Source organism: Sorex araneus, chromosome 9, assembly GCF_027595985.1.
Source record: "Sorex araneus isolate mSorAra2 chromosome 9, mSorAra2.pri, whole genome shotgun sequence".
In the NCBI taxonomy this organism is placed as follows: domain Eukaryota; kingdom Metazoa; phylum Chordata; class Mammalia; order Eulipotyphla; family Soricidae; genus Sorex; species Sorex araneus.
Genome location: NC_073310.1, coordinates 58600187 through 58612956, shown reverse-complemented (window position 1 = coordinate 58612956; position 12770 = coordinate 58600187). Strand labels below are relative to the sequence as shown.

At 46.9% G+C, this 12770-nt stretch overlaps 1 protein-coding gene and 1 pseudogene across 4 annotated transcripts in view; both read left to right on the top strand.

Moving 5' to 3' along the window:
* Window positions 1-4588: 4588 nt before the first annotated feature.
* LOC129398991 (U6 spliceosomal RNA) lies at window positions 4589-4687 on the top strand (annotated as a pseudogene).
* Window positions 4688-7143: 2456 nt separating this feature from the next.
* The window catches only part of MLLT10 (MLLT10 histone lysine methyltransferase DOT1L cofactor), a 116077-nt gene continuing 110450 nt past the window's right edge, over window positions 7144-12770 (top strand). For 3 of the 4 annotated variants that reach the window (XM_055147189.1, XM_055147188.1, XM_055147186.1), the window contains exons 1-3: window positions 7144-7210; window positions 7407-7566; window positions 12118-12197. In XM_055147189.1, coding sequence (XP_055003164.1) covers window positions 7407-7566; window positions 12118-12197 — 240 coding nt within the window. In that variant the 5' untranslated portion in view covers window positions 7144-7210. Of the gene's footprint in view, window positions 7237-7406; window positions 7567-12117; window positions 12198-12770 lie in introns of all 4 variants that reach the window. The other variant, XM_055147187.1, reaches the window with a different exon arrangement.

Sequence of the window (12770 nt, the reverse complement as noted above, 5' to 3'; positions counted from 1 at the left end):
AGAAAGTGATAATTTTAACATGAAAAGGTAGTTAACATTTGAGGGTTATTTGAATCCAGACAATGAGAAACTAGCTGGCAAATCATCGAAGTGATTTACTTGCAATAATTTCAAATATTAAAATTCTTTAAAGAAAATAGTTTATCTAAACACTTCAATTAACCATTGCTTAAACATTTTAGTTGCAAATACCAAAATAAAATCTTACTTTATGCTGAAGAACAAAGCTCAGGCTACAACTAGCTTTTAAATATCAATATTGTGCATTGAATGCTTATTGTGGGCCTACTATGTGCAAGATACTTGCTAGAAAATGTGGTGAGTAAAAATATAAAACCACGTAGTATGACTAGCACATGCCATTTAAATGGAATTTCCCAAAGCAGGTAACAGAATTTTAATTGAAATTAATACCTTTTAATAAAAAATTAAAATTTGGGGTGCCAGCAATAGAATTCTTCCCAGGAACAATTTAGGCAAGGCACCACTGTGGTACACCCTGGCTGAAATTAGTAATGGCATAATAATAGGCTACAATCTAGATGCCATGTATGATTTCTATCTAAAAGGACACCATGCTTTCTCACTGTGAGATGAATAGCAAGACAAATTTCAGAAATACTTCAGCATTTTGATTAGTAAGCATAAATTTATGGCTCATGCTAAACTTTTTATATAAAGGGTAAAAAAGTCGAGTAGTAAATGATCAAGACAAAATTTGATTCAGATTCCTTAATGTAAAAAGGTAATGTTTCTAAAAATTTGATTAGATCATAAGAATTTACACTTCTCAACCGGTTTATTTAAAAGCAAGACTGAAGTTTAAGATGAAGTTTAGTAGAAAAATGAATTATAAAAATTGCTTTTGTTTGAAACATTACTATCAGAGCTAATACAGAATTTAAATGCTCAATGGAAGTCAACCTGGCTTGTATCTAGTCTGAAGGTTCAAGAAATTTACTTCAACTTCCATAATTCATGATAGAAATTGCCTCAATAGGCATATCAAGCTAAATCTAATATGCATAAAAATATACACAAAAGAAAAAGCTTTAATAAAGGAATCATATAAGCATTACTAACCTGTGAACCAAAATTTATTTTAAATATTTCTTTGACACACTACTTAAGTGATTTTGGAAAATCAAAAATAAAAATTTGGTGCTAAGTTAAGTGATAAAGAAAATTATAAGAAGATCTATCACCATGGAAAATATACAGTTTTTCATTATAGTAGGGTTAGAGGTTACATCGTAAAATACTTTACTTGAGTTTTTTGTGGTTGCCTCAGATGATTAGCTCAGGGAAATAGGTGAGCCAGGACCCAGTTCGCTGCTGTTTTGTGAAGAATCGTGGAGACAACAGACCTTTGTTTTATTCTACAGGTACTAAATACACTTTTTCAAGGCATATTTTTTTGCGTATGTAGAATCAGATAAATAACTTTGCTTTAAGGTTGAATATGTCCTTTTCTATGAAGTTTGTTTATAAATCCCATAGAATTTTTTTTTTTTTGGCTTTTTGGGTCATACACAGCAATGCACAGGGGTTACTCCTGGCTCATGCATTCAGAAATTACTCCTGGTGGTGCTCAGGGGACCATATGGGATGCTGGGAATCAAACCCGGGTTGGCCACGTGCAAGGCAAATGCCCTACCCACTGTGTTATCGCTCCAACCCCCCTACAGAATTTTTTTTTAAATGTCACATATTAGAATTACCTTGACCGTGGGCCTGAGTAATAATACAGTAGGTGAGGCACTTGCCTTGCATGTGGCTGACTCAGATTTGTTCCTCAGCATCTCGTGTGTTCCTAAGACTCCTCTGGAGTGATGCCTAACCACAGCAAGGCTGAGTATGGTCTGAAAACAAACAAAAAATTTTAACAATTGTGGCAATTTATTGTAAACCTTATTCATTCTATGATATGAGAATTAGCATATTCAGTCAATTCCCTATATATGTATTGTGTATGTTATGCATATATAAAAATTTATGTACACATGTGCATATATATCTGTATTCACACATGCAATGTATATTTATATCACACAAAGGACAAATAGAACTTGGTCATACCTCTATTTTCTGTATCCCAAATAGTCCTTGGTTCATAGTAAATCTTGAATAAATGTTAAGTGAATAAATGCATAACTAACTGCATCTATGAAGAATTATTCTTCCTTCTCACTTTACACATTGTAGGATATATTAAATGTAATATCTCTGAGATATAACATAAGAAAAATTCCACATTGGGGCCAGAGAGATAGTACAGTCTATGTAGGGCATTTGCTGTATGTGACCATGGATTTGATTCCTGATACTACATATGGTTCCCTGAGACCAGTCAGGGAGTAATCCCTAAGCATAGATTCAGGAATAGCCCTGAATTCCAACAGTTTAGCTGCTCATATAAAATAAGAAACACTAAAAATTCCATATTTTGTACATGTATTAAAATAATAATTAATCAATATCTATTATGTTATTTTGCTCATGTGTTTATAACTCCACATTTAGTCATTTGACTTATTTTGGCAATGGTTGAATATAAACCTATACTAAAATTTTTTTTTTAACTTTTTAATTTTTTCGGTCATACCTGGAGATACTCAGAGGTTACTCCTGGCTTTGCACTTAGGAATTATTTCTGGCAGTGCTTGGGGGACCATATGCGATGCTGGGGATCAAACCTGGGTCGGCCACACACAAGGCAAACAACCTACCTGATGTACTATCTCTCCAGCCCCTCTATATAAAATTATTATTTTTTCTTTTTTGGGTCACACCCGGTGATGCAGAGGGGTAATTCCCGGCTCTGCACTCAGGAATCACCCCTGGCAGTGCTCAGGGGACCATATGGAATGCCGGGAATCGAGCTCGGGTCGTGCAAGGCAAACGCCCTACCCGCTGTGCTCTTGCTCCAGTCCCTCTATACTGAAATGTTTGGGACTGAAGAGAGACAGTAAACAGGTAAGGCAGGTAAGGAACTTGCCTTGCAATCAGCCAACCCGGGTTCAATCCCAGACATCCCATACAGGTCCTGGGTCTCAGAAAGAGGTTTTTCCTGAGTGCAGAGAGACAGGAGTAACAGCTGATCACCACAGGGTAGCCTCAAACCAAATGTGTATAACCTACACACACACACACACACACACACACACACACACACACACACACACACACACACTTTTCTTTTCTTCAGATACTATTTTTACATATAAGCTTTGACTTTAGGTAGGGGAGAGTGCTTTTTTCTCTTTGGTGTTGGGCCGTACCTAGCTGTGCTTAGGCCTCCTGCTCTGTATTCGGGATCACTCCTGGCCAGACTCAGAGGGCAGTACGTGGTGCAAACCCCCGCTGGCCACATGCAGGGCAAGTGCTCCACCCTGTTATACTATGGTTGTGGTCCCATGTATAGGCTTTTAAAATGAAGTAATGTGGCATAGGAGAGATAACACAGGAGAGAGGGAAGGACCTTGATTAACCCTAGCATGCGGTCCTGCAGCACTGCCAGGAATGATTTCTGAGCACAGGGCTGGGAGTAACCAAAGAGTGAGACCACCCCCTCCCAAGTTTTAAAAATGTATTTTCTATACCTTTAGAATTTCAAGTCTTACTGTGAACAATTTTAAGAAAATAAAATTTAATAATTTTGAATAAATAAAATTTCAAGTCTTATAATTTTTTTTGCTATAAAGCAAAATTTTTGGAATTAGCAAAACTGTTACAGAACAAGGCAAAGAATCCATCCTTCTTTACATATAAATTAATTGCAAGAACTAAGCTTGAATGCATTAAAAGAAAACAAATGTATTTTCAGTATTTTAATTTACATAATGAATATAAATTAATATAGTAATTTGTGCCTTGAGGCCTGACTATAGTGTTTGGGGAGGGAAATTTCACATTGATTTTTTTGTTTATTGTTTTTTTTTTTCTTTTTGGGTCACACCCGGTGATGCATAGGGGTTACTCATGGCTCGGCACTCAGGAATTACTCCTGGCAGTGCTCAGGGGATCATATGGGATGCTGGGAATTGAACCTGGGTCCCTGGTCGGCTGCATGGAAGGCAAATGCCCTACCCGTTGTGCTATTGCTCCAGCCCCCTCACATTGATTTTTAATTCAAAGGTACTCTTCATTAAAAATTTTTTGTTTTGTTTTGGGGCTACATGTGGCAGTGTTCAAGACTTTACTCCTGGCTCTGTGTTCAGGGATCACTCCACATGGGATCCAAGGGGACCACATGGGGTGGGGGATCAAACTCAGGTAAGCAACATGCAAGTAAAGTGCCTTCCCTGCTCTACTAGGTCTCCAGTGCCTTCATTAGAAATTTGAACAAGTGGGGCTGGAGCCATAGCACAGTGGGTAGGGCATTTGCCTTAATTGAATCCCGACCAGGGTTCGATTTCCGGCATCCCATATGGTCCCCTGAGCAACGCCAGGAGTAACCCCTGTGCATCGCAGGGTGTGACCCAAAAAGAAAAAAAAAAAGGAAAAAGAAATTTGAACAAGTACAGGAATTGGGTTGGATGTGGTATCCCTTGAAAGCAGGTAAAGATGAAAGATTACAATTAAGTTCTTGCTTTCACAGCACATATGATAAAATTGGGATGATAGGGAGATTAGAATGGTCCCATACAAGGATGACTCATAAATTTGTGATGCATTCCATATTAAAAGACTCCTCCCTGGGGGCTGGAGTGATAGCACAGCGGGTAGGGCATTTGCCTTGAACGCAGCAGACTGGGTTCTATTCCTGGCATCCCATATGGTCCCTTGAGCACCACCAGGAGTGATTCCTGAATGCAAAACCAGGAGTAACCTCTGAGCATTGCTGGGTGTGACCCATAAAGCCAAAAAAAAAAAAAGGTTTCTCTCTCTGCCCCCCTTTCCCTCCAAGCAGTTAAGATATATAGGCTGGAGATGTCCATCAGTTAAATGCACTTGCCTTGCATGAGTGAGGCTGAACCCCAGCACTACAGAAACAATTCAAAAGGCAATAAAACACAAAACAAGTAGTTTTGGCGACAGAGAGGTAATGTACATGGGCATGTAAGAAAGTGGATCTGCCTCCCAGCACCACATTCTGTTCCCTGAACACTACCAACAGTGGTCCACTCCCTACCCACCTCCCCAAAAAACAAAAAAAACTGAGGAGGAGAAAGGAGGAGAGAACTCAATATAATTTTGTTTGGAAAAAAAGGAAGTTTAAAAAATTTATTATTATAAAGGGGGCTGGAGGGATAGCACAGAGGGTAGGGCGTTTGCCTTGCACGCGGCTGACCCGGGTTCGAATCCCAGCATCCCATATGGTCCCCTGAGCACCGCCAGGAGTAATTCCTGAGTGTAGAACCAGGAGTAACCCCTGTGCATCGCCGGGTGTGACCCAAAAAAGCAAAAAAAAAAAATTATTATTATTTTTAAGGACTTGCATATAGTGGGCAGGGTGCCTTGCATACCACTGACCCCAGTTTAACACGCAGCACAGCATCCCATACCCCATATGGTCATTCTCCCTCCCCAAATCAGTTCTGTGGACAAGGCATTTTTAGTTTAGGTTTTTTGTTTGTTTGACTCTTTGTGTCACACCTGGCAATGCTCAGGAGTCCTCCGGGCTCTGCCCTGAGGCTTTACTCCTGGCGCTGCTCTGCGGAACAATGGGATGCCGAGGATTGAATTTGAGCGGGCCTGGTGCAAGGCAAATGCCCTCCCCGCTGTACTATCGCCTCGGCTCCAAACTTTGGATATTTTTGTGTCTATAATTAGTATCATGAGTAATAGGGGTTAGAGTAAATAGGGGTTAGGGTAACGTAAGATTTTACAGCTCAACACTGTAATTTACCTACTTAATTCAGGTAAGTGTGATCCATTTTCCACCTGTGCATTCAATATTAAAATTTCAGGAGCATATTCTGGGTGCGGAAGTAGATCCTCTATCTATAGGGGCCGGAACAATAGTACAGCAAGGAGGGCGTTTGCCCTGCACGCGGCCCAACGGGGTTCGATCTCCGGCACCCCATATGGTCCTCTGAGCACCACCAGGAGTAATTCCTAAGTACAGAGCCAGGAGGAACCCCCGAGCATCGTCGGGTGTGATCCCAAAAGAAAAATTAACAAACAAACCCAAAAAGACAATGATAAAAACCCTCCCCCCAAACCCAAAAAGTAGATCCTCTGTCAACACTGGAACTCTACTCTCCTGTTAATTATCCTTTGGCGACTGGCTAGGACCTAGGCGCCCCCATCCTTTGATGACACTGCATTTTCACAGATGACTTTTACTCATTCTGATGAACAGCCCTTGCCAACTCCTCCGCGGGAAGTTTCGGGGTAGGCAGCCTCTGAGTTCCCAGAGCACCGCGGGAACCCCGAGGACTGCCGATGACCTTTTCCGTGGGTGCCCTTTCAATGCGGCAAACTTTGGGGGTACGTCGGGGCGGTGAAGCCGCGGGGTGGAGGCGTGGAGGCGGGTCCCGTGAATATTCGCGCGGCCCGGAGCAGGAAGCCATGCTTCGCTGCGCCCTTCATGGAAGCTGGCGCCCAGCCCCCGTTCCCCGAGGGGCAGCTTTTCAGGAAAAGCCGGTCCGGTCCAGCTCAGGGGCGGGGAAGCCCCCGGGGATCCCCTCCAGCTACTGACAAAACCCCCATCCAGCCCGCGTCCGGGAAGCCTCCGTCCCGCCCGACGCGCCTCCCCCGGAGGCCTCGCTCCCAGCGTGCACACGCCGCCCGCGCGCCCGGCGCCGCCCCCAGGGCTCCGCCCCCACGTGCGCGCCCCCGCCTCCTCTCGGGGGCCGGGCTCGGGCCTGGGCGCGCCGCCGCCGCCTCGGCTCTGTTCCCGCCCCGCACGGCCCGGCGGCCGCGAGAGGCGAGGGGGCGGGGCGGCGGGGGGGCGGAGCCCGGAGCGGGGCCGGGCGCGGCGGCGCGCACGCAGGCGGCGCCTGTCCCGGGCGGGCGCGCACGCCGAGTGACGCTCGGAGGAGGAAGCGCAGCCCCCCTCGCCCTCCCTCGCTGCCCCTGGCCCAGCGGGAGCCCCCCCAGTGCGCCTGTGCGGAGGCCTACTTGATTATGTGTGCCCTCTCCGGGCTCCTGCGTTAGCGGCCGGGCGGAGGTGGGGAGGGAAGAGGACGAGGAGGCGGAGGCGGCGGCGGAGGGGAGGTGGGGGGAGTCAGCAAGGACATGGCTCCTGACTCCTGTGCGGAACGTGAGTGACTGAGCGGCAAAGCCCGAGTGAGCGAGCGGCCGAGCGGCGGGCGGGCGGCCGGGGGTGGCGGCGGCGGCGGCGGCGGCGCCGGGAAGGGATCGGGGGGCGCGGGCGGCTGTGCGGTGGTGGGGGGGTGCGCTAATCATTGGCTGGCATGTGTTTTTTAATGGTGCCCCCTCCCCCGACTCCCTCTTAGATGGTCTCTAGCGACCGGCCCGTGTCACTGGAGGACGAGGTCTCCCATAGTATGAAGGAGATGATTGGAGGCTGTTGCGTTTGCTCAGACGAGAGAGGCTGGGCCGAGAACCCGCTGGTTTATTGCGACGGGCACGGCTGCAGCGTCGCGGTGCATCAAGGTAAACCCCCACCCGCCCGCCGGGCCGGACCGGCCTGCGCCCAACCGTCACCGCGTCCCCCCACCTTGGCAGCAACTGCCGGCGCGCCCCGCCCGCCCCTCCCCCGCCCCGCCCCCGCCGCGTTCGGCGGCCGGGGATTGCCTCGGAGGGTCCGCGGCGGGGCGCAGGGGGTGTGGGCTGTGCATGTGGGAGAAAGTGCGTGTGGCCTGGACTGTCATGTGACTCTGCATTCACTCTCTCAAGTGTCATTTGGCCTCCGGCGCCCGCAGCCCCGGGGTGTGCCGAGCGGGCGGGGTGTGGGGTGGCACCCCCTCTACCCCCACCGCGGCCACTGGACCACGGGATGGGGCTGGCGGGGGAAGCGAGGGTGCGGGGTGTGCGTCCCCCACCCCCCGTTGCGGCCCGGTGGCCGTGGGTCGGCGGGGATCGTGGGGACCCCTCCCCCGGCCCCGCCTGCTGGCGTCTGCCGCAGTGTCGGGAGACTTCCTGTGGCGTGGAGTCGGGCTCGGGCACGCCACTCGCCGCTCTGGGGCGGGTTGGGGAGGTTGGGGCGCGGCCCGGGGCCTGCAGATCAGAGTGTGGGGTGCAGGCGAGCCCCCGCTGCCTTAGCCCCCAGCCTTCTGGAGCAGAGCGCGCGGTGCGGCCTGGCCGCTTCCCGCGGGGCCCAGGGCGGAAGGCGGCCGCGCCGCAGTCGTGCGTGCGGGAGTGGCTTAGCCGAGCTGCCCGCGGCCTCCGCAGGCCTCCGAAGTGGGCAGAAGATGGAGGTGCTCCCCAGCTCGCTTGGGGAGCGGTTTAGTTTGTTCTGGGGCATCCCATTGGTTGAGGTGCTTTTTTCTTTTTTTTTTTTTTTAAGCAAAGACTGTAGTGAGATAGTTTTCTGGCCCTGGAAGTTTTCTGTCTCCATTTCATTGAATAAGGAATTTAGGCTGACACAGCCCACTTTGGTTTTGGGTAACTTCTTCTTTTATTTTTGTTTTTTTTTTTCCGGCCACACCCGGCTGTATTTAGAAGGCTTTCACACAGGGATGGCTCCTGGCAGTGCAGTGCCCCTCTCTCCCCCCTTCCCCCCATGGGATGGGATCCCAGGAATCCACCCAGCGGACCACGTGCAAGGCAAGGGCCCCACCCTCCTTTCTTTGAACTTGGCCTTGAAAGATTAAAATGTTTGGGAGGAAACCCGCGAATCACTCTCAGATGAAAAGTCTGAACAGAAAGGGGTCAAGGTGCATTTTTTTATGGGATGGAATTTCAGACTGGAGAGACTTAGGAAATGGTGAACTGAACTTGAGAAGCCACTTGCTTCTTTTGGGAGCACAGTCAATACTCTCCTCTTAAGGATTGGAAACATTGTGTCAAAACTAACCAAGTGGGTTGGAGAGATGATAGTGTGGCAGGTAGGCGCTTGCCTTGAACTCAGGTTCAGGGTCGATTCCCTTCAGCCTATATGGCCACCTGAGCACCACCAGGAATAATTCCTCTGCTTGGCTGGGTGTGTCCCCAAATAGATACCTAGCTTTTGGGGGGTGCAGGGGATCCCAAGCCATCAAACTTTCGAAGCATGTGTTTTACCACTGAGATCCAGGCCCTTAGACCCAGGGTTTAACGTCTTCAACTGGTATGTAGTAGTCACATTGCAGCATTCATTGGAAATTTAGGAATTGGATAAATGTTCAGTTTTGTTCGGTAATCTCATTTCCCAAACTTAAATGTTATTTTTAGTGTTAAATTCTTTCATTTTTTGGTTTCCAGCCCTACCTGTTGGTGCTCAGAGTTTCTATCCCTGTGCTGAGAAGTCGCTCCTGGCAGGCTTGGGGACCATGTCTGGGCTAAGCCGAACGGTCAGCCTTATCTGCTGTACCATTTTTTGACCCCAGTGTTAAGTTTTCTTTTTCAGAAGTACTTCTGTTTTGTTTTTGTTTTTGGGTCTCGCTCAGTGATGTTCTGGATTTACTTCTGATGGTGCTTGCGGGGGACCATAAGAGATGCTGGGTGTTGAACCTGGCTTGACCGTGTGCAAGGCAAGCGCCTTACCAGCTGTACTGTCTAGCCTCTTTCCCAGAAGTACTTCTGATTAAAATGTTTCCAGATACCAGTTTCTTGACTAATAGAACATTTTTACTCTGGTGTGTTTACAGATTTTAAAAAGGCTTAGAACTAAGTTTAGCGTTTGGTGTTCTAAGATGTGTTGATTTTTTTTTTTTTTTTTTTTTTTTGGTTCACACCCAGAGATGCTCAAGGGTGACTTACTTCTGGCTCTTCACTCAGGAATTACTCCTGGTGGTGCTCAGGGAACTGTATGGGATGACTGGAATTGAACCCGGGTTGGTCACATGCAAAGCAAATGCCCTCCCCGATGTACTGTCGCTCCAGCTCCAAGATGTGCTGATTCTGTGTTTAAGTGCTTTCCAGTTTTCAGGATATTTCAGGCTCTGAGTAATTTCCTTGGGAGAGTGGCAGTTGATATTTTTAGGTTTAGGGGAAGTTTTCAATTTTAAGTAAAGATTAATAAGAATGCTGTTTAGGTTAGATGTGTGATCTATACACTCAGATTAGTTGTTGGAACATTTGCATGCATTTCAAACTAATAGCATTTACTTTTAATTTATTTATTTATTTTTTTTGCTTTTTGGGCCAAACCTGGCAATGCACAAGGAGTCACTCCTGGCTCTGCACTCAGGAATCACCCCTGGCGTTGCTCAGGGGACCATATCTTATGCTGGGATTAGAACCCGGGTCGGCCGTGTGCAAGGCAAATGCCCTACCCGCTGTGCTGTCACTCCAGCCCCAGCATTTACTTTTTAAATAATTATGAAAGTCACTCACGCTTCAAAATTCAGGCCTTCAAGGAGTACAGTTAGGGTTGGCGTGACAGCATAAGGATGGCATAGATCTTGCATGCTGGCACCTGTTTCAGTTCATGGCATTGTACAGTCCCTGACGCACCCCTGGGAGAGTTCCCTCAGCACAGCAGGAGTAGCCCCCCACGATGGGTCTGCCCCAGAAATTGTAGTTAGGGACCAGGAAGATCGTTCAAATGGAGCGCGTACTTGGTATGGTGGAGCCCAGGTGCCCTCCCCAGGCTTGATCCCCCTCATGGTCTCCTGAGCACTGAGCAGGGAGTGGCCCCCCAAACAAACAAAAAGGTTACAATTTCTTTTTAAATACACAACCAAGTTTAGAACATTGTGATGACTCTTAGCCTCTGACCATTAACAGTTGCTGCTCTTGTCCCTCCAGCGCCCCCAGCTCAGGCGTCCAGCACTATCCCGTCAATTTTACTGTTCTGGATGTTAGTTTTTGGGGTGTGGAAGGCCATAGTTTGGGCCATTCCTGGCATGCTCAAGGGTTTTCAGTGCTCTGGGATCACTTCTGGTGGTTCTGGAGGGACCATATATGGTGTCCGTGCCTTACTCATCATAGTCTCTGCCCCCCTGGGATTTTATAGAAATGAAACATCCCACTTTTTTGTTAATTTTTGGTATCTCCTGCTCAGGGGCTACTCCTGGGTCAGTGCTCTGGGGTCATTCCTAATGATACTGGCAGGGGACACCTTGCTTTGCCAGGACCTTCTGCACATGTTATGTGCTATTTCTCTAGCCTCTAAAATGCCACACTTCCGGTGTGTGTGGTGGGGGTGGGAGTGGGAGATTGGGCGCAGGGGAGCATACCTCGTCATTCCCTGGGATTATTCCAGCCTCTGTGTTTGGGAGTGACTCCCAGTTGTCCTTGGGGTATGTGCTGTAGTGTTGATTCAAAGGAGGATGTCCTCCACCATGGCAAATGTCTTAATCCCTGTGTTAATCTCTCTGGCACACTTTCTTTTCTTTTTGTTTTTGGGTCACACCTGGTGGTGCTCAAGGGTTGCCTCCTGCTTCTGTGCTCAGCAGTCTGTATTGGCAGGCTCTGGGGACCATACGAGATGCAGGTGATCCAGTCTGGGTCTGCTGCGTGCAAGCCAAACGTCCTACCTGCTGTATTATATCTCTGGATATAATAGATGTCTACTTTCAATTGAATAAGTTGGAGCTATGAATGATAAAAATATAAAATGCTTAATATTTTATTTCCATAAAACAGGTGGTTTATGCATATAACATGGGAGGCATTTAGGTTTATAGGATGTTGGAAGGGTGTTTGATATTCTGTAATTTGAAAATGATTTTGTTTGTTTGGGGCCATTCTCAGTTTTGCTCAGGGCTTGCTTCTGACTGTGCTCAGGGGTTGCTCGCCCTTGGCGGTGCACTGGGAGACCGTTTGTGGTGCCAGCAATCACATGGGTCAGTTATGTGCAAGGCAAGTACCTTACCTGTTGTAATATCTCTGGCCCATTAGGAATAAAAGATTTTTTTTTTGGTGGGGGGTCACAACCAGCCGTGCACAGGGGTTACTCCTGGCTCTGCACTCAGGAATGACCCCTGGCGGTGCTCAGGGAACCATGGGATGCTGGGAATCAAACCCGGGTCGGCCGAGTGCAAGGCAAACGCCCTACCCGCTGTGCTATCACTCCAGCCCCGATCTTTACATATTTTAAAACATTTTCTTTCCCAACAGCTTGCTATGGCATTGTTCAAGTACCCACTGGACCATGGTTTTGTAGGAAATGTGAATCTCAGGAGAGAGCAGCCAGAGTGGTAAGAACTGTTTATCAAAAACATTAACTTCTGAGTAGTTGAGGATGCTATATATTCATGTTTCAGTTTGAAGGGTTATCGGTATTTCGTTTGAATATTAAGTTTAGCCCAACTATTAATTGGACTTATCAACAGATTATATAGAATCTGAAAAGATATTGTTCTTTAATTATTGAACCATATAAGTACATGTTGATGGATATTTTGAAAAGGTATTTGGTCTTTCTAGTTCTAGCTGGTGGTTTGAATATTAACGTGATTTATTATAGTTAGAATATAATGGCAGTAGGTCATAAAGAAGTTATCCTGACTGTTTTGCTAAGTTCTGTTTGAATGAAAATAGGAGTCCTTTTACTTACTCAGGCCTTTTACTTACATGCGTAGTTTACCTTTACTACTCAGTGTTCTCAGGTATCTATTCCTTTGGCAGAGCAATGTAAAATTCTTTTTTGACTTGACTGAATCTTTCTGGACGCTTTGGTAAACCTTTCATGGGAATGAGGAAACTAAGTTTATTCTTTGTGGCCAAAAACATTTTTCAGTTGAGCCTCAGGAACTATTAGAAAGGTTTAA